Source organism: Bombus pascuorum, chromosome 5 (assembly GCF_905332965.1).
Source record: "Bombus pascuorum chromosome 5, iyBomPasc1.1, whole genome shotgun sequence".
Classification (NCBI taxonomy): domain Eukaryota; kingdom Metazoa; phylum Arthropoda; class Insecta; order Hymenoptera; family Apidae; genus Bombus; species Bombus pascuorum.
Window position 1 is genome coordinate 1,192,596 of NC_083492.1, and position 21,265 is coordinate 1,213,860.

Here is a 21,265-nt window from a genome sequence, read left to right on the forward strand (position 1 = left end):
TCTGGGAAACACGGTGACGTGGCCGCTACTTCCGGAGTCTGAATGGGATGCAAGAAGAATCATAAGAGTCTGCGAAGATAAGGAAATATCTTTCTTTTCATTTCTTTCCGTACGTATATATGATTGGTTGAAAATCGGAATGGTGTAAGTTGGGTCATTGATTTTTTATGTAAAATAGTTTTCTGCGTTTATTAGCATAAGAAATTCATTATGTTTGTATAATAAAAATATGTGGATGTACATTCGTAATTTGCATGAATTATCTTAATTATACATAAATATCCGTTTACTATAATAATCGTATTACTCGATTAAATATTAAATAATTCATATAATTTGTACTGTAATCTTCTATCATTTAATTCGTAGAATCATTCACAATCTTAATTATATAATAAACATCGTATTATTCGATTAAAAGTCGATTACAATTGCAGTATTCGTAAAAAAAGAATCGTATTATTCATACAAAAGAGATACAAAATTTTCAAGGGAATATGTAAAACGGCATCAAGAAATGTAAAACGCATAGTATTTACATGTCGTCCAGTTGACACGCGCAAATTCAAATGCATAAACTGAAATAATAGGCAGACTGGGTCTATGAACTCTTAACGCGCGTTTACTTCATTCTATGTTCACCTATATAGGTTGCAACAGAAAGTCTCATTGATAGGTATTGATCGTTTCATTTTATTCAATCGCTTTTCCCCGCAAAAATCTTCCTTACGGTTGAATGCACGCAGCATTTCAATCACCGATTTACTATTTGCTTTTCTTACATAATTTATTATCCACTTTGTAGTCCCTGCCCTGATTAATTATGTCTTAATTTACTATTGATAAGATTTAAGGCATTAACATTAATAAGATTTAAAACAAAAGTAACAAGTTGGAAGCAATAAGTTCTTCCTTATGATTTTATAATTTTTCACTAAATAGGATAATCAGATGACTTGTAATTTGTAATACTTGTAAAACTACTAATATCAGTTTGATCGTGCAAGAAGACCTTGATCACGACTTTATTTAAATTCAAAATCAAACGAAACGTCAAAATTCGATTTCAGAAAGTTCCAAATAAAAGAAACTTAAAATTCCAAGCAGAAAGATACGTTGCTACGTTATGTTTCCATGCAAATACATTTAACAACGTGCCCTGACAATAAAATATAAAACCCTAGCAAGATCTTAAAAAGACCAGTAATCTCCGGCTTGATCAGAACGAAATTAGTATCGCGTCATAAATAAATGTACAAACAGTTGAGAAGACATAAAAACCTATCCGGTGTCGTCTTCTTACCATGCCATACTTAGGACACGGTTATCTTGATGGAGGGGTACCAATCATCATAGTCCATGCGACGGTGTTTCCTTCGTTTCTGGAACTGTTTCTGTATGCGAAGAACATCACGTCCGGTCCCGAGCGCATCCTGCCTTTCATTACAAGCTCCCCGTGTTCGCCCAATCGCCGATTCCAAAGGAAACCCCAGCTGAATCCTCCTGCTGGCTGTCCTTCGTCTTTCACCGCAAATCGAACCTTGTCATTAGCATCGTCGTCGAGGTGATCGTACCTCGACCATTGTCACAGCCGCTATTTCTGAACGACTTTCATTTCCATTCAATCGTTTTAAACCGATCGATTCTTCACTATGTCGATGATCATCTATTTCTATCTATCGATACATGCTTGTGCATGATTTCAAAGGATACGTTAACTTGAGATGGAAGAAGTACTGGATAAATAAAAGTGAAAGTAGAAAAGTTCTATATTTTTTATATTCACACTGCTGATTCATTTTTCACCACTGAATTATTATTATTGTATGGAGATATTTTATAAGTCAGAAGTTACAAGTTACTAGTGCTAATAAACTCTCTTATATAACCTATACACATGCAGTATATCTATATGTCCATTATTTTACAAATTTTAAAAAGATGAAGATTTGGGCGATAAATTTATCGATATTTGATGTATAAACCCGTAGTAAACATTTTCAAAAAATAATCTGTTAACGTTCATTAACTCTATTCTTTGTCCGACAAACCTACATGGTAGACAGGTAGGACTCATTATGACGACAAATGATTGAAGAACGATTTAACGATCGCAAACGATTGAATGGTAATGAAACCACCATTCTAAGCACAATCAATAATGGTATAGTGACGACAGTGAACCATAAAATTGACCACGCTTACAGATATCGATCGAATGAAAATAAAATGTTATAAATAATTTTATGGTCTGTCACGTATATTTACATTTTAGTTCATACATCATTTTTACATACATAGTTTTTCATGATATATTATAAATCTATACTGATCATATGAAAATTACAAGAAAAAACATAATAAATCATATCTCTTATTTTTTTTACAGGAAAACAATTTTACAATTCATTATGTTATCAATTAATTCTATATTAACAAAATTGTCTTTATATTTGGTTTCAGAGGTAAGAATGTATTTTTTCATCCTTTTCAAAATTTTCAAGATATTACTCATCATAATGTTACAATATCGAAGATAATAAAATATCGCTTGCTTAGTAATTCTTTATATCTTTGATTTCCGTAAAATTTCACTAATTTATCAATTTATTTCGTTAAGACCTAGATACCTTCGTAAAAGAACTAGATATCTTTGGACCGATTCGATTATTTTTAAAAGTCTCCTGTTTAATCATAAACATGTACTTATCATGCTTTTCTCTTGTGATTTCTATACATAAATATATATTAATATGTATATATATATATATATATATATATGTATGGAATACTTAATAGTTCATTATTAAAAATTAAAACACTTTTTACGTTAGACAACGGTAATAGAAAAGTAACAATTCGTGTCAGTAATAGTACCCATGCTTCAGGCCAAATTCTTGAATCGTTTTTAATATGTAATATCCTCACGTTCAGTTCAATTCTTGGCATCAAACGAAGCATAAAATACACATTTTAGGTTATAGGTCTTCCAATGTGTAAATGATGAGTCTACGTTCATTTCAATCAAAAACCGTTTTTCATTAATGTATGACGTTTTTGGTATTCTTCGTATCAATTTCCTTATTCTTATTAATTATATTACAATAACAATTGTTATATTCAATATAACAATTCGTTTTTTAGATGATAATTTAACAAGAGTTACTAAAAAAATTACTACAAATATTTTCTTCCCTATATTCGTGTCAAATATCAATGAAATTTGAAATTTATAAAACGAATATCGTTTCCTAACAACTAGATATATACTAGCCTTTAGAACAATATGTAAAATGCATACTTTGACAGACTAAGAGAATGCTCATACAACAGCTCCAAAAAGTATTTGCACACCACTATATTTATTACAGTATTTACATACTATTAATTAAATTGTAATATATTAAATGTCGTATCATGTACTTTAAAACCTGATAAAAAGATCATTCACGCACCTTGCTGCTTGCCATTTGGTGATTTCACTATCCTAGTTATTAGTTTTTATGAAAGTGCAAATACTTTTTGTTCCCACTGTACATATTCATAAATACTTACATATGTATATCTTTTCTTTCACGCGCTCAATTCGAATAGATCCTCTAACAGCCGTAGCCGTGACTATACACACAGTGGGCCAGTGGCCGAGCACGTATCGCGTAACCTGAAGAGATGGCCTGGATGCCTTTTTTCGTCGTGTACCGTTACCGTAGAATAACTTCTGCGATCATGCCACTTATTTTACTTTGTCCCCATCGTTCACCTGTTCGATTGTATGTTACGACCTGTGCTCTATTAGCATCAACGTTTAACGAGAATAGGAACCGAACGAGTTTCTCCCGCGGAAACGTTGTTCAGTCCAGTTCACTCTGCGTGGTCAGTTGAAACGACTCCATCGATACTTACAAACGAATCGGCGGGAAACGAAACACAAAATACAAAGAAAACACATCAACGATCGTTAAGGCATTCACTGATATTCGCAGGAAGTGATTAACACATCGGAAGTGCAAGATGAGAGTTACGCTCGCCTTAGCTGTAATCCTCATTGTTTGTATCAGCGTAAGTAATGCGTGAATATACTTAATCTTCATATTCGATAAATTAATTGTGACATCAGAATGTACGTTCCCGCTATTTATTAGTCACCGATCACAGGAAAACGTGATCGGACATTTTTATTTGGTTAAAGATTTATTTAATCATTTGAAAATTTTTAAATGTATAAACAAAAAATATAAATCCCAGAAGTAATCAAAATTATAATTTTGTATTATTTATTTTGTTTTGAATTTATTTCTTGTTCTATACATTTGTAACTCCAATTAAATGTTTATTAGTAACGTCTAATAAAAATTCAAATATCTTACATTAATATACAATTTTACATGAAAAGTATAGATATTTTTTCAAGAAATTATAATTTAATATAATGATTCTTTCCTTTATGAGATCGTAATAATTTATCTCTGTAATGCTCGACAGATTCAATGCGTTGAGAGCAAAGTAAAGAAGACAACACAGTTGTCTCTACAAAGCAAAGAAACGAACGTAGTGAACTTCATGAGATTACTCGTGATGAGACTTGTGTTTGGAGTTGCATCGGCGATGGGTCTCGGTGAAAATTTATCCGGTGTGCTCGGAGGGATTTTTGTACCTCCTGGAGCAGATGATTACAGTGACTATGCCGATGATGATTTCGTATCAGATTTCTTTTAATAATAGTGCACATTAAAGTGCATTTCGAACATTGCGAACATCAATCGATTTGAATTATGATTTTGCATTTGATTCTGTTTCGTTCTAAAATTGATACACGAAGTCTCAACCAAAGTATACGTATATACTTACGTTTTTATACCGTTATTCGTCATATTTTCCGTATACAACACTTGAAATATGCAATAACCGAAGATCCATCATTAGCGGTCTTTACTATCACCTTCTGTTTCATTATTGTTAATGAAAATATTTCTGATTCGAACAACAGTATTTTTATGTGCAGAAATAAAGATATATTGTTTTGTTCTTATCTTCAAATAATTACACTTGACTATCTTTAGAAAATTTAGTTAATGTGAATTAGAAATTTTGGTTAATTTATTCTAAATTTAAAATTAATTCAACATTTTTCTTAATATTTTTACTGACTAAATCTATTGTATCGCACTTCTTATGACAAACAATAATTATTTTATTATTATTTGTAAATAATATTATATTATTTATATTTATTATTTATTTATCAGTATAATTATGAAAAAATGAAACCTTTCGTCAAAAGGCATCTTATATTAAATATGTAATTTAAAGCTCTTTGTACATATTAAGGTGTTAGTAAAAAGACAAATCACTACTTTTATTTGTTTTCCAATATTACAAAATTATGTACCTAATAATTGTTTAATTTAAAAATAATTTGAAAATTATGTTCTTAAATAATTATATAGATAAACATTTGTGTTTCTTATAAAATTTAAAAACAAAATAGATTATCAAACCAAAATATATATATACATTTTATAAATTATATATTTAGTAAAAGGTATTTATTACCTTAAATATATGTACATATATTTTTGTACTAAAGTATTTTTCGTAATATAAGTTTATACATAAGTTGGCAAAATAATTACATATATGTATCATAATAATTTTGAAATTTTTATTCATAATAAATGACCATATAATATTCGATAAATATATATATGTATATGCATATACATTCTGTCAAAATTGATGCAAATGACAATATTCGCGATTACAATGTTGTCCTTACATACATTACAGTTAATATAAAGAATAGAAATTTATATGTATATAACGTAAAAATATGTTGTTTTTTCAATGTGTAAATTATAGATGAATGATACGATGTATTGTTTAATATAACATAGATAATAAAAGTGTATGAAGTATATTAGCATTTTAAAGATTTGTGAAAAATAAAATAACCTAAAATTCAGATTTAATATCTTGTTCAATGTATGTATTAAAATGGAATGGCAAAAGGTATTAAAAATTCTTACACATCAATTAAAACCTGTTTTAAAAAAAAAAGTAAAACGTGAAGATGAACTTATGTCAATTTTATGGAATGATCAAAATATGAAGTAAGTGACAAAATTTATCATAAAGAATAATTAATATTTTTTATAAATCTATATTAATTGTTATTGTCTTTTATTTATTATTATTGTTTGATTTATATTATTACATTTTACTATCTAAAATTTAATTTTATTTGATATTTAGGGAACTTGTGTATTTATGGTTGGAAGATCATTATGACAGGAAAGAATGTAAATCTGTTTCCGAAGCACAAGTTTTCAAAAAAATGGGTAATAAAGAATTTCAGGAAAAAAACTATATTAAAAGCATAGAATTATACACAAAATGTGCATTGTATGCTCCTGTAAATAGTTGCGAATTGGCAGTTGCAATCGCAAATAGATCTGCTTCATTATTTTATTTAAATAGATATCATGTGAGTAAAAAGTAAATAATACTTTAAAAATATGTATCAATATATAATATATTTTAATATTATGTCACAATTTTGTTTTTATGTGCACTTTATACATGATTAATACAATTTGATGATAAGGATTGCATAAAAGATATTGAACTAGCAACTAAGTTAAATTATCCTAGACAGTTACAGTATAAATTACATTTACGCGCAGCACAGTGTTATTTGAAATTAGGCAAACAGCAATTAGCTAATGAAACACTTTCCAAGATACAGAAAATGATTCATGATTCTGATTATATTGCACCTTCTATGAAAGGTAAATAATAAATAACTATGATTACAAATTTATAACAATTTTTTTATAATCAAATATTTTATTAACTTCTAGATAGTATTGAAAAAAAGATAAATAATATAACATTTGCTGAGTCATTTCAACAAAATATTGTACAAAATTGTGTACAAGATACTGATGATTTGTTAAAATTAAAATCCCACATTATGTTTGAAGAAAATACTAATTTCCCTAATGCATCTGTAGCTATAGATAGAATATACAACCAGGAATTAGGAAGACACGTAATAGCAAACAAATCTATTAAGAAAGGTGATATTCTTTTTCTGGAAAAACCTGTAAGTTTTGTGTTACTAAGTCATGACACATATAATCTTTGTCCACATTGTAATTGCTCAAACACAGATATTCCTGTTCCGTAAGTAGTACGTTCACTTTGATATTAAATATATTCTCCACAGTATAAAAGATTTATGGTATTATATTACTTCAGGTGTACAACATGTTTAAATACCTTTTATTGCAATGAATACTGTTTAACTAAAGCATGGTCTTTGTATCATTGCTGGGAATGTCCAGGAAATCAAATGGGACTTTGGAAAGAAATTGGAATAGGGCATTTAGCCTTAAAAGTTTTATTCACTTGTTCAACTATGACAGATGAAATCAAATTTAATGAAATACAAAATTTAGTTACTAATTTCGATAAATTATCTATGGATGACTTAACAGTATATGGAATTGTATGTATATTTCAAGACGAAAAATACGTTAAACAAACAAAAAGTTTTGTGTAATTATCTAACCATAACTTCTACAGACAGCTGTTATGCTCACCATATATTTATTGAAGTATACGAACTTTTTTCAATCAAATAATCTTGAAGATTGTTTAAAGAAAAAATTTCCGAATAATTCATTGAACACTTTGTTTAATATTTTAACAACCAATGACGAGCAACTTTATGTAAGTTCTTTACTTTTACGATATATTCTTCAACTTATTGCTAATGGACATGCAATTACAAAATCAAATACACTATTAAGTAAAAATGACTCTTCCATGAAACAACAAGATATTGTAGCTACAGGAATTTATCCTTCTGCAAGTATGATGAACCATTCGTGTGATCCAAATATAATTAACATGTAATCCTGAAATTTATTTAATATCTGTATATATGTATATATATTTATATACTTCAATATCAAATACATTTGTCTTATTAAATTTTAGCTTTGTGGGTCAATACCTTATTGTCAGAGCTTCAAGAGACATTGCTCAAAATGAAGAAATTTTCAACTGCTATGGTACACTATTTAAGAATATATCTTGTTTTAATTGTGCAAGGAACTTACTAATATGATAAAATTGTCATTAGGGCCACATTATAGACATATGACAACAGAAGATAGACAAAAGATTTTAAAAAGTCAGTACTGTTTTACTTGTAAGTGTAAAGCATGCACTCTACCAAAATTACAATATTTTATAGTGAGTACAAAGACTATTTTCGATTTTTGAATCCAGTTTTGTTATAATGTATATACTGTGTCACATTATAATTGTATAATAGGATTATAATTACAGGAAAGATTTAATGCTGTGAAATGCCTGAAATGTAATGGTCCAGTATGTAATATAAAAGATTTTATATATTGCTTGGATTGTGGTGACAAATCTCAAATTTATTCCCCAAATAAAATAATACAAGCTAAAGAAATTTTTGAAGCAGCCCAAGTTTCTGTTGATTTAGGAAAAACGAAAGAAGCACTAAATATGTTAAAAAAATGTTTACATATTAGAAGAACAGTGTTATACAAATATAATGATGATATTACAGATACATTAATTCTTATGGGAGAAATATATACAACAATGGGTTTGTATGCTCAAGGATAATATAGTAATACAATAATGATAAAATTAATTTTTAGGACAATGGACAGATAGTATAACATGTATCGAAAACACACTAGCAACAACGAGAGAAAAATTCGGTTCTTCTAGTATAGAACTTCTTAACCAATTAAATGATCTTACAGATATATGTCTTATATATTTAGAAAAGAAATTAAATACTAATACAAACACATATAAGTAAATATTTTTGCAGTTCTCTATAAATTATAAATATTTCAAAGTTATAATATTTGTGGCTTTTTGTTACAGAAAGATACTAAAGAAAACTCAAAATTATTTAAATCAATTAGAAGAAATTACCAATTTTAATTATGGATCGTGGAATAAAGTTTATGAAGACATAAAACAAAAGCAAAAGAAAATCGATTATTATAATACGTAAAATTTAAATGAATAAATAAACATATTTTATAAAAATGTGTATATTTATTATTTCATTTATGTACTTCCTTTTTTATGTATTATGTATATATATATATGGAGAGAAATTTATCTTATCCAAAACAATGAATACATTCTAATAAAGCATTTCACGACATGCGTAACGAGATAATTGACAATTTTATTACATATATTTACGAACATCAGTGACAAAAAGATATAAATAAAATGTAACTTTACACATAAAGTAATAAACTGAGTGAATTGTAATATCTGTAAACAATTTTACTTTGAATTAATATTCTTTCTTTCTTTCTTTCTTTCTCTTATCTCTTAGTATTCATTATGTTGTAAGTAAAAAATAATGAAATATGCTTGAAATATTCTATTTTTTCTTGTATATTTATGTTAAGGATTTAAAGGTTATATGGCGTGACGTTGACTTGAGTCAGCCACACGTAGATATATGTGAGTAAATGAATGTATCTTTATTCTTGAATTATATCGATTTCAAGAGTATGAACGAAGATCATACTAATAAAAAAAGAGTAGGGGAGAAAAGGAATTATCAACCATAAAAATGACCGATTACATAGAGGAATATCTTGCTAACGTGGAAGAAACCAGTAATAAAATATGAAATTGTTTGGTTAATTCATACGTTTTGACATAGCTATTTTTTCACGTTTGATTCATTTATTACAGATATTTCACTTTTTTCACTTGTTACTGAAGATGGCGTACCAATTAGAAAATTATTTATCAGCAACTTAGCAGAGAGGGTTTGTATATATATTTTTAATATTATAATGTTTTCCTGAAATATACAAATCAGTATGTTTCAAATCTAACAACAAAGTGTTTCTTTTTTAGACATCATTTAGAGATCTTATAAAATTATTTTCCAAGTATGGAAATGTTGAAAGTTGCTTCTTAAGAAGAAATCAAGGAAACAGTAACTATGCATTCATTACGTTTAACAGTGTAGAAGCAGCCGCAAGGTAAACTTCAATTCCAATAAACATGAAGATGAAATTACAAGTAAGAGGATTATAGTTTTGATGTTATATGGTGATTCGTAGTGCTAGATATGATGAAGGAATACGATTACACAACAGAGATTTAAGAGTCTTGGCAGCTGATTCGTGGCATCAACCAGATAGCATAGAAAATCAATGTTATAACATGAAAGATAAATCAAAATCTAACAAAATATCAAATGAAATTGTATATAATTTTGATTACATACAAGATGACATTACAGATACTAATATTCAAACATTAAATGATGATTGTTTAATACACATTTTTCTTCAATTGCCAATTATAGATAGAATTAGAATAGAAAGAGGTAAGCACATAAATCTTTTTATAGTATTATTATTGTTTTAAATTGTATTTTAATATTTAAATTTTATTTATATGTAGTTAGGTATATATATTATACACAAAGTAAATACAAAATTTTTTCAATAATTATAGTGTGCAAAAGATGGAAAGCATTAAGTCAAGAGTCCTGGAGTAGTGTAAAAAGATTGGATATATCCATGTGGAGCTTATCTTGCTTAAAGCGAAGAGAAATTAGTACATGCACCATTCGCAAAGTATTACTGCGATGTGGTTCATATTTAAACGAAATAAATCTGTCCATAGTATCATATCCTTTACGTCAGAGTACAGCAACTATTGTTGCGAAACTGTGTCCTAATTTACAAAAAATAGATATTACTGGTATTGTCATTTCTGCATCTGGTATCAATTCATTAATCAATAATTGTCATGGCATTACGAAATTTTGTCTTGGTCCTACCACCTACGTATGTGATATAGATCTACAAAAATTATTTAAAATGAATCCAAAGTTACGATATTTTAAAGCGTATAGCAGTAAAATAACCGGGCGATGTTTACTGTATTTGCCGTTAGAAGCAATGGAAGAAATTGTCTTAGAATATTGTACCTGTCTTCAAGAACATCTGTTAGCACAAGTAAACTTCTCAGTTTGTTTTATTTACCTCTTAACCGTTTGAGTCCCAGGGGTTATTGAAAAAACAGGGTCGAAAAATCCCGAATAGCGCGATAGCGCTTGCCATAATCTATTGCGAAGAAAAACAAGTGGCACAATAGCATTCGTCACATTTGTTACTTTATGAAATACATCTATATTATTATATATGCGTACTATTAGTTTATAAATATTTCAAGTTTTGTTCAATAAAAATTATTGAGAAGATAACAATGAAATACAAAATACCGTCAATCGTCCGTAGCGTTCAAATGTACTGGGACTTTTCGATACAAAATCTAAACAGCGCGATCACGCTGCTTGGGATTCGAACGGTTAAAAATTATGATTTTAACAAACAATGTCTACTTTTCAGGCATTTGCGAAATTACAAAACTTGAAATCACTTACGATGAATAGATGTATTGATATATCTGGTAACGTTATCCAGGCTATCAGTACAAATTGTACAAATTTAAAAACATTAGAGATTTCCTGTATTTCGTTTTTATTACAATCGAACGACATGTTACATATTGCGCAATTGACTAATCTTGAAGTACTGAAAATCAGTATGAATGCATTAGTCACAGACGAATTTTTTTCTAATTTGGCATCAAAATGCCTGCAACTCAAATATCTAGACATTGCTGGTAAGTCAAATATCATTTGAAAATAATTTACATGTAATACACATAATTTTTTATCTGTTGCAGAATGTTTGCTCGTTACAGATATTAGTGTAGCCGCTGTAGCAGCTTTACCCAAATTAGAAGTATTAATAATCAACTATTTAGGATTAGTAACCGATATAAATTTACAAGATACGTGCAACTTAAAACAGCTAGAGTGTCGAGCTTGCAAATTTACAGATAAAACAATGATTAATTTTCTTGAATACGCGCCACAGTTGGAATTACTAGATCTATCAGGATGTCGGGATATTACGAATGAAACGCTAAAAGAAGCTGCCACGGTTACGGTTAATCGAACTAACAACACCATTTTGAAAATATTTGTCGGCGGAACTTCAGTAGATCTTAGTACATTTGATAAGGTATCGCCGTTTCTGCAAATAGTCAATATAGATCTATCTAATAAAGAATCCTAAGTAGAGGTGGAGAACTCTACCTCAATCTAAATCAAAATACTGTGTATTATAACGACGTGCTCAAATTAATGTTAATAAAAACGAAATTTATTACTTTGCATTTAGTGAGATAAATTAATATTTTCATAAATATACGTATATATTTTATTTCTAATATTCGGATTTCAATGCATAAAGAGCATGCTTCAATGTAGGATAAATTTATTCTTTGAATAATTACAACATTTAGACAGTGAATCGATACAGCGGCAATTATTATGCACAAATTTGCAACAAGGAATATCCATATATTTTTAATAAGTACCAGAAGTAATTATCCTTTTGACAATTAAAATTTGCTGTTCGGTGAATAGATTCTTTTTATGGTTGTATGTTAATAATATCTTACATAATTTTCTTAACAGGACTTATCGAAAAAAGTTTCTTTCTGTTTACGATATATCACGAAATATAGTAAATAGGATTATGCACATTGTTATAGGACATATAAACATAATATGAAAGATCAGTTCTTGAGCGTCTTACGCTTAGGCACATAAGTGGATATTCCCACTGTGCTTGCAAACATCACAATACGCTCGTAGTACACTCCGATATTTTTTTAAGCCAAATCGGAAAAAGGCTAACACCTAAACTGGCGATCGCACATGTAAAAAAGTAATGGCTAAGCAAACATGAATATCTATGGGGTTGATATACTATAACTAGAACCTCCATACATATATATAACGAATCTTTCTCATTATTCTCAATTAATAATTTCATTACGATACTTTCGATAGGAAACAAAAATCGTAACGTATAACGTTTACATACAATAGAATAAGAATGCTTATAATATTGTTATACTATGTACATATAGACATTTTTTATCGGCACATTACAATGATAAGCGACTATGTCTACTGGATTGTACAATATTAAACATCTGTCTATTATTACGGACCAAATATTGTTCGACTAAGAGAAACAGCTGATAATTTGTAACAAAAAAGAATTATTGATTTCTACATTTGTAGTACTTTGATTGAACGCTTTGTTTGAATAAAGGTTCAAGAAATTTCAACCTTTTTCAAATTGTTTTCCTTAATCATAGATACAATAAAAATTATTAACATCTTTTAATTACATGTAATTGTTGAAGTTTGTGTAAATACGAAGGTAGCCAGACAGTGGCTTCGAATCTTTCAAACACAGTTCGCAAAAATTGCACAAGAAAGACTTGATTCACAGCTATACAATACATACAATCATGTATATTCATTATCATGTGAACACATGGACGTGCATCAAAGTTATGTTGTTAATTTCACCTATGAAGTGTAACGTCTCAGACCGCGATATATGTGAGAAAATACGATAAACGTACGTATTTTTAAAAAGATATGGGTCTAACATGCACTGTTAAGAGAAAAGATAAAATATTTAAAAAGGTATTTGTTTATCGTTTTCTAATATGTCTTCTTTATGGTTTGAAAGTTTCACATTAGTTGATGTTTAATAAAATAGTATTTCATAATTATTGTAACCATATTATACAACGATTATAATAAATATTATGGTTGATGATACAATTATTATATAACGGTATTCTAAATACATTACCATTATTATTACTATTATCGTGAAACATTTAGAACTTTTCAAAACAATAGAAATACAAAAGTTTGTATCAATTTATTGAAATACTATTTTATTTAACTATAATTTGAAATTTTGTTCAATCGCGGACTGATGTTTCATGAAAGATATCATAGTATTCTCACAATGACTAAATAAAAGTTCTTTTTCAATGATGTGAATAATGCTCTACGAATGTCAGGTACAAATGTTATACTAGTAACTTGTTCTCTAGTTAACACTTCTCTCTTCAAATTATGTCTTCATAAATCCGATGCCCATATGTATCCTAATATCATCATAGGAAACACAACTTGCCCATGAGTGTACAATAAACGTTAAACTTATAAGGATAATTGTTTATCTTACATACTTTCAACAGAATCATAAGATAAAGGTACGAAATACCCGGAAAACGAAATAAAGATCAAGCACAGTGACGCGTTGCATGTAAATATGTCAATATAATATTTCTGTACTTCACGATAATCGTATATACATTAAAAATGATCATATTATTCAACCATGTTCTAACACGAGATTGTTATCGCGACTTCAAAATCAGACTGTAACGTACAATGAAAAATAATTTAATATCAAACAAAAATTCAGCACTTTACGTAAAATACATTCTGATACAATTAATAACTAAAAGCTTACACATTTAAATCACTAAACACGATTATTTAAAAAGGAATAAATCAGTGATACGTATATCGAAACCTATATTAATACTCTTAAGTTCTACTCGATAAATGCTGTCGCTCAAACGGTTTACGAATATTTGAGCAATATTATATAAAATATAGTAAAAGAAAAAACTATCATAAATTCTAGTAAATAAGTCTGTTTTCAAAATCGCGAAAGATTTTCGTTTCATGAATTGTTAGAATGCTGAAAAGGAGAAAGAAATTAAATTTATGAACGTCACTGTTTATATTAATCTAACGAAAAGAAACGAAAATTTACTTAAGAGTACTGAACGCGTATATAGGTAGTCAAGTATGTAAGAGTGACATTTATTCAGGATTGTACGTTCGCCAAACGGGTTGGAGTAGTTGGTTGAAGATCCATTGTACGACATACCCAACCAGCAATATCTACATTTTCAGATTCAGCTTTCTTTATCCATTCGTGGTTCTAAGAATAAAAAAAAAAGAGCAATTTAGGAAAGACAAAAGAACAATAATTGTCTCATTTAAATAGACAGCCATGTGAAATAAAACACATACCATTAACGTTTTTAAATCTGCTCTTTCTGCGGGATTTTTCTTCAAGCAACGATCCACGAAATCTGTAAAAGCATCACTGAAGATACCAGCAGGCAATTTTGGTGGTGGTTCATTTACAATATAATCCAACAATTCAAATATAGCCATTGGTCTTGGGCTACCTGTATCTATAAAAAATATAAAAAAATAAAATGTATAAAACATTCTATATAATAGATACAAAAAAAAAAAAAAAAATAGTAAACTAACTGTGTCCAGGTGATTGCGTTGTCGGAGTAGAAGCATTATTTGTAGCAACATTCTCCACAGGTGGTTGACCTGGTGGAGAGCTGAATATCGCAGCTAAAGTTTTTTCATCAGGGGGTGGAATTGGATACATTCCAATTGCCATTTCCACAAGTGATAGTCCTAGGGACCAAATATCACTTTGTACAGAGTAATGTGTGCCTTGTAATCTCTCTGGCTAAAAATGCAAATATTCGTATCAAACATTTTAAGGTGGAATTACAGAAAAGCTACCTCATCTCCAATTTCAATAATTTTGAGATATGTCACATAAATCAAAATTCTGAATAACTTTTTTCTATACATATAACTGACGGTCTTGCTTATTGTCCGAAATATTCACAACAAACTTTTGGTACCATTACATTGAATTCTGTCTATAGGTTGTGAGTCTGCAATTCTAAGGTTTTTCAATAGCGTGAAATAATAACAAGTTAGTTATGAAAATAATAGACGAATAAACAATTGATATTATTTTACTTAAGCATTGCCGACCTCTTTACGACGTTGAGAGGTCTAATCCAAACCCAATACATTGATGATATTCATTTTTAATTGAGTTATAAATTATAATAGATATATCTTACAGCATCGCATATGCAGTTGTATATGAGGCTTTAAGCTCACCCAATTCTCGTTTATAAACAGAAGGTAAGATGCCAGCGACAGGCAACCATTACTGACACATACGCTGCCATACAACTATACGAAGAATTCACGCAATGGTACTAACAAATTTTTACGAAATATCTTGAAAAGTAAGCGAGATCGCCGGTTATATGTATAGAAAAAATAGAAAAAAGTTGTTCAAAATGTTGAGTTTTACAACGTATGCAAAAATCATTAAAATCAGAGATGAGATAGCTTGTCTACAGTTTCACATATTTTAATATTCCTTATATATGCATGATATTTATTAAAATTAAAGATAATAATGCAATTATAACTATATAAATTCTTACCGACATATAACTTCTTGTCCCAACAAATGAATTAGCCATGGAATCAATTAATTGCCCAGAGACACCAAAATCACAAATTTTTATTTCTCCAGCACTATTTACCAAGATATTGCTTGGTTTTACGTCCCGATGCATAATTGCATGTTTATCTCGCAAATAGCTCAAACCTTTTAAAACCTGTGATAGAAAACAGAATTGTAATCAACAAGTAGAACAAGGAGGCCATGAAAATGTCTGCTATTAAAAAAGCTGAAGTCTGGAAAAAAAAGAAAAAAAAAAAAAATAGATTTTGCAGAAGTACAATACCATTATACTTAATGTGGTGAATTTTATATATTTCGAAATGTTCCATGCAGCAAATAAGGTTCTAAAAAGATCACCCAGTCAAATCAGTAAGAAAAAGCTTACTGATGAAGAAATCAGGGAACTTCAACAAGAATTGACAACACAGGATCATATGATTCCTTTGGAACAGTTATGTAAGAAATTAAATACCAATGTAGTTACTGGTCTAACTAAAGAAGAGGCAACCAAAGTTTTTCTTGAAGTGGGTCCAAATGCTCTGACACCACCAAAAGTAATTCCGGAATATATCAAACTTATAAAGTGTATGTTTCATGGATTCGCTGGTTTGTTGTGGGTTTGTTCATTATTATGCTATATTTTGTACGGAATTAGCATGGCGACAGAAGGTGAGGGTGGTGGCACAGAATGGTTAGGACTTATTATTATGCTAATCTGCCTATTTTCTGGTTTTTGCTCGTATATACAAGAGAGCAAAAATACAAAGGTAAACAAATCACTTGTTGTTATACTGTAGATGTTTATGCATTTACAGGAAGTTTAATCATGTTAAAATGCACAGAATGCATATAACATAAAAAACATCCAAAGCATGATATCGATGAATCTTTTTCTATAATATCTTACAGGTGATGGAATCTTTTCAAAAAATGGTTCCAACTTTTGCTATGGTAATACGGGGAGGTGTTAAAATGCGGATTCCAGCTGAAGACATAGTCCCAGGCGATTTAGTGGAAATCAAAACTGGGGATAAAATACCAGGCGATATCAGGATTATCGAATGTCAAGGACTCCGAGTCGAAAATTCAAGTATCACTGGTGAAAGCGAACCAGTACCTCGTACAGACTATCCTACAGACGAGAATCCCCTAGAATCCTCTAATGTTGCCTTCTTTTCCTCTTTCGCTGTGGATGGCACTGGTGTTGGAATTGTAATGACTACTGGTGACCAAACAATGATAGGTCGTCTTGCTGGACTTACAACATACCTTGAAAAATCCGAAACGCCAATAGCCAAGGAGATCAAACATTTTGTTCAAATAATCATCACTATTGCTGTATTATTTGGGGTATTATTCTTTGGCTTATCATTGTTACTTACTCCCAACATAGTGAAAGCATCTACTTATTTACTTGGCATCATCATAGCCAACGTGCCAGAAGTTTTATTGGTAACTGTTACTACAAGTTTGACATTAACAGCCCAGAAAATGGCTAACAAGAATTGTTTGGTTAAGAATTTAGAAGCAGTGGAGACATTAGGATCCACATCAATTATATGTTCAGATAAGACAGGAACTCTTACACAAAACAGGATGACCGTGTCCAATTTATGGGTTGGCTTCACCAGATATAATTGTCCCCCTGATCAGATGTTAGGTATTGAGAAAACTTTATTAATGGAGAAACCAGCTTTCCAAGTGATACTCAAGAATGCCACCCTTTGTTTGAGGGCAGAATTCACCACTGAATCTATCTTACTGAAACCAATCGAGGAACGAAATGTGATTGGTGATGCTTCTGAAACAGGTATTCTCAAATTCTGCGAGCACATTCACTCAACAGAGCCATTCCGAGATATGTATCCAAAAGTTGCAGAAATTCCTTTTAGCTCTATAAATAAATATCACATGTCGATACACAGAGACAGCAATGGATATATAATAATCCTGAAAGGTGCTCCAGAGGTGATCTTGGAAAAGTGCACTCACATACTGACCACAGAAGGAGAAACAAAAGAAATGACACCATCAGATCACTCAACATGTCGACAAGCTTGTGAAGAATTAGGCTACCTGGGTGAACGTGTGTTAGCCTACTGTGATCTTCATCTGCCCAGTTATACTTATGGTCTAGACTATGAGTTTAACACTGATTCTCCAAGTTCATACAATTTTCCTAATGAAGGTTACAGATTTGTTGGATTAATAAGTCTCTTAGATCCACCAAGACCAGCTGTTCCTGAAGCTGTGAGAAAATGTCGCACAGCTGGTATCAAAGTGATCATGGTAACAGGCGACCATCCGGTAACTGCAATGGCTATAGCGAAAAAGGTCGGTATAATAAGTGAAGGACACGAAACTAGGTACGAACGTAAGTTAATACAGAGCAAATCGTATTCTCAAGTAACCAATTCTGACGAACACGCGACTATCATTACCGGTTGCGAATTACGGAATATGGACACTATAGAATTAGATGACCTTATAAAGAGGTACCAAGAGATCGTTTTCGCAAGAACATCTCCGCAACAAAAACTATATATTGTGGAAAGTTGCCAGCGATTGGGTGAAATTGTCGCAGTGACTGGCGATGGCGTAAATGATTCACCGGCATTAAGAAAAGCAGATATTGGCGTGGCTATGGGTATTACTGGTTCTGACGTAGCGAAAAATGCAGCCGATATGATCCTGATGGACGATAACTTTGCATCGATCGTGACTGGTATTGAAGAAGGTAGATTGATATTTGACAATCTTAAGAAATCCATTGTTTACACTTTGACGTCTAGTGTGCCTGAAATGTTGCCAATGTTGAGCAGTATTCTATTCGTCATTCCTTTACCCTTTATTCTTGAGATGATCCTCTGCGTAGATATAGGAACGGATTTACTTCCTGCTATAGCATTAGCATATGAAAAAGCCGAATCCGATATCATGTATCGGCCACCAAGGAATCCTCAATATGATCAACTAGTAAACAAACGTTTAATATCTGTAGCCTATGGTCAGATTGGAATGACTCAATCTTTAGCTGCATTTTACACTTTTTTCCTAATTCTTATGTTGAATGGATTTTTACCTGATCGTTTGCTAGGATTAAGATTAGATTGGGAAAATAAATCAATTAACGACTTGCAAGATTCTTATGGTCAAACTTGGACCTATGATACTAGAATGGATTTACTAAATGAAGCTCGTACCGGATATTTCTTAACTATCGTTATAACACAACTTATAGATTTGATAATGTGTAAAACGAGAGTGAACTCGATTCTACAGCAAGGAATGGATAATTGGTTTTTAAATTTTGCCTTCATTTTCGAAATTATCTTAACTGGTATATTGCTATATGTGCCAGGAACTGAGAAGATATTTAAAACTATGCCATTAAGTTCTTATTGGTACTGGCCATGTCTACCACTTGGTGCATTTCTTTGGATATATGACGAATTAAGAAGATTATGTATTCGGAAGATTCCTGGTGGAATTATAGAACAGGAAACTTACTACTGAATACTTGTCTAAAGTTCATAACTAATGTTGAAGTAACTCAATTAATGATGTCATGGTTTTATTTATGGCATGCTATCAATAAGTATAAAAGCTAAAATTATATCTTTAAGCAAAATAGGGTAGAATAACAAAGAGTGAGTGTACTTACTGCTGAAGTAATTGTGCTTAATATAGGTTCTGGAATTCTTCCAGCTTTTTTCAGTATTAAATCTAATGAACCACCATCCATATATTCCATACATATACTAATTTCTCCATCACTATAATAGGCAAAATATTTTATATTTAATGTAAATATGTTAATGTGTTGAATATGTTAACTTTGTAGGTAATTACTATATTAGATAAAAATGTTATACCTATAGAAAGCACCATAAAAGCCAACTATGTGTGCAAAATTGCACTCATGCAGAACTTTCAGTTCTCTAATTATTTGTTTCTTAATGGCAGGTTTGACTTCTAGATGTATTAGCTGAAATTATGATCATTATAATGCAATGAATTTCAAGTTGAAGCAAATAAACACATTGAACATAGATAAGTCACACCTTTCTTGCCATTATAAGTCCATATTTTTTGTGCCTCACTTTCATGACAACACCGCCATTACCGGCACCAAGTTCTCCAAGTTTTTCAAAATCTTCATCACATAATTCTCCGACCTTTTCTTTTTGACCTAAGAAGCTTTCTAGTCTCTTCTTTTGTTCCTCATCCATTTCTAATTCCTTTAATCTTTCTTGAATGGCATCTATGCTCATCTTTCCCATAACTCCGCTGTAATTGAAATAAATGAAAAGTAGTATTTGCATATAAATAAATACAATATTTGTCTTCAATAATAAAAATTTTAATGAAGGAATTGATTACTCTGGAATTACTGGCGGCTCAGAATAAATGGGTAATGGTGGTACTGGTGGTGACGGTGACACAACTGGAACTGGTTCTATCGAACCAGGTGGCAGTGTCAAATTTAACTTGTTTTTTGACATTTGGATTGCAAGGTTGAATAACTATCTTTAACAATTCTTACAAATATTACACTTGTCAATAATGTTATTGTAGATTAAATACAGCTATCTAGTCAATCGAAAATTTATTCGATCGAAAGCTTTTCTAATCGTATTTTTAAATTATAATACATATACAATCATATACGTTCTCATTGTGAATTTCATTCGAAATTTTATAAGGAGTAGTCCCAGCTCGAAATGTTGTTAAAGCTGAACTGTCAGTCTCTGATCTGTCAAATTCTTTGTTTAATTAGATTTTTTGGCGAACAACGAAAAAATGTATATATTGTTTAGAAAAATTGTTAATTTAATAACAGCAATCACGAAATAACACAAGTATGCATATTTTTTACAAATATTATGCAAATAAGAAGAGGTTATACGAATATTCCCGGGACAACGACAAACACGTATATTACTCGTTTAAAA

At 30.2% G+C, this 21,265-nt stretch overlaps 5 protein-coding genes across 5 annotated transcripts; 4 read left to right on the top strand and 1 right to left on the bottom strand.

Moving 5' to 3' along the window:
• The first annotated feature begins 3,756 nt into the window (after window positions 1-3,756).
• Window positions 3,757-4,910, top strand: LOC132906681 (uncharacterized). The gene is made up of 2 exons (XM_060959065.1): window positions 3,757-4,059; window positions 4,483-4,910. Exons 1-2 carry the CDS (start codon window positions 4,012-4,014, stop codon window positions 4,714-4,716), a joined length of 282 nt encoding a protein of 93 aa, XP_060815048.1. The 5' UTR covers window positions 3,757-4,011; the 3' UTR covers window positions 4,717-4,910.
• An 840-nt stretch (window positions 4,911-5,750) lies between these two features.
• On the top strand, window positions 5,751-9,108 carry LOC132906657 (SET and MYND domain-containing protein 4-like). The gene is made up of 11 exons (XM_060959025.1): window positions 5,751-6,110; window positions 6,253-6,484; window positions 6,605-6,788; window positions 6,861-7,185; window positions 7,261-7,510; window positions 7,588-7,916; window positions 8,005-8,078; window positions 8,150-8,262; window positions 8,359-8,650; window positions 8,706-8,868; window positions 8,941-9,108. Exons 1-11 carry the CDS (start codon window positions 5,995-5,997, stop codon window positions 9,071-9,073), a joined length of 2,211 nt encoding a protein of 736 aa, XP_060815008.1. The 5' UTR covers window positions 5,751-5,994; the 3' UTR covers window positions 9,074-9,108.
• Window positions 9,109-9,294: 186 nt separating this feature from the next.
• On the top strand, window positions 9,295-13,254 carry LOC132906659 (uncharacterized). Its single transcript, XM_060959027.1, has 7 exons — window positions 9,295-9,698; window positions 9,778-9,854; window positions 9,946-10,073; window positions 10,155-10,423; window positions 10,555-11,060; window positions 11,454-11,730; window positions 11,794-13,254. Exons 1-7 carry the CDS (start codon window positions 9,653-9,655, stop codon window positions 12,186-12,188), a joined length of 1,698 nt encoding a protein of 565 aa, XP_060815010.1. The 5' UTR covers window positions 9,295-9,652; the 3' UTR covers window positions 12,189-13,254.
• Window positions 12,373-21,261, bottom strand: LOC132906665 (dual specificity mitogen-activated protein kinase kinase dSOR1). Its single transcript, XM_060959040.1, has 8 exons — window positions 20,694-21,261; window positions 20,375-20,600; window positions 20,186-20,298; window positions 19,975-20,086; window positions 16,288-16,464; window positions 15,290-15,503; window positions 15,041-15,207; window positions 12,373-14,948 (listed from the first exon to the last, which is right to left on the bottom strand). The coding sequence occupies exons 1-8, from the start codon at window positions 20,813-20,815 to the stop codon at window positions 14,832-14,834; spliced, it is 1,248 nt and encodes a 415-aa protein (XP_060815023.1). The 5' UTR covers window positions 20,816-21,261; the 3' UTR covers window positions 12,373-14,831.
• On the top strand, window positions 16,458-20,092 carry LOC132906682 (sodium/potassium-transporting ATPase subunit alpha-like). Its single transcript, XM_060959067.1, has 2 exons — window positions 16,458-17,077; window positions 17,220-20,092. Exons 1-2 carry the CDS (start codon window positions 16,631-16,633, stop codon window positions 19,824-19,826), a joined length of 3,054 nt encoding a protein of 1,017 aa, XP_060815050.1. The 5' UTR covers window positions 16,458-16,630; the 3' UTR covers window positions 19,827-20,092.
• Window positions 21,262-21,265: the final 4 nt, after the last annotated feature.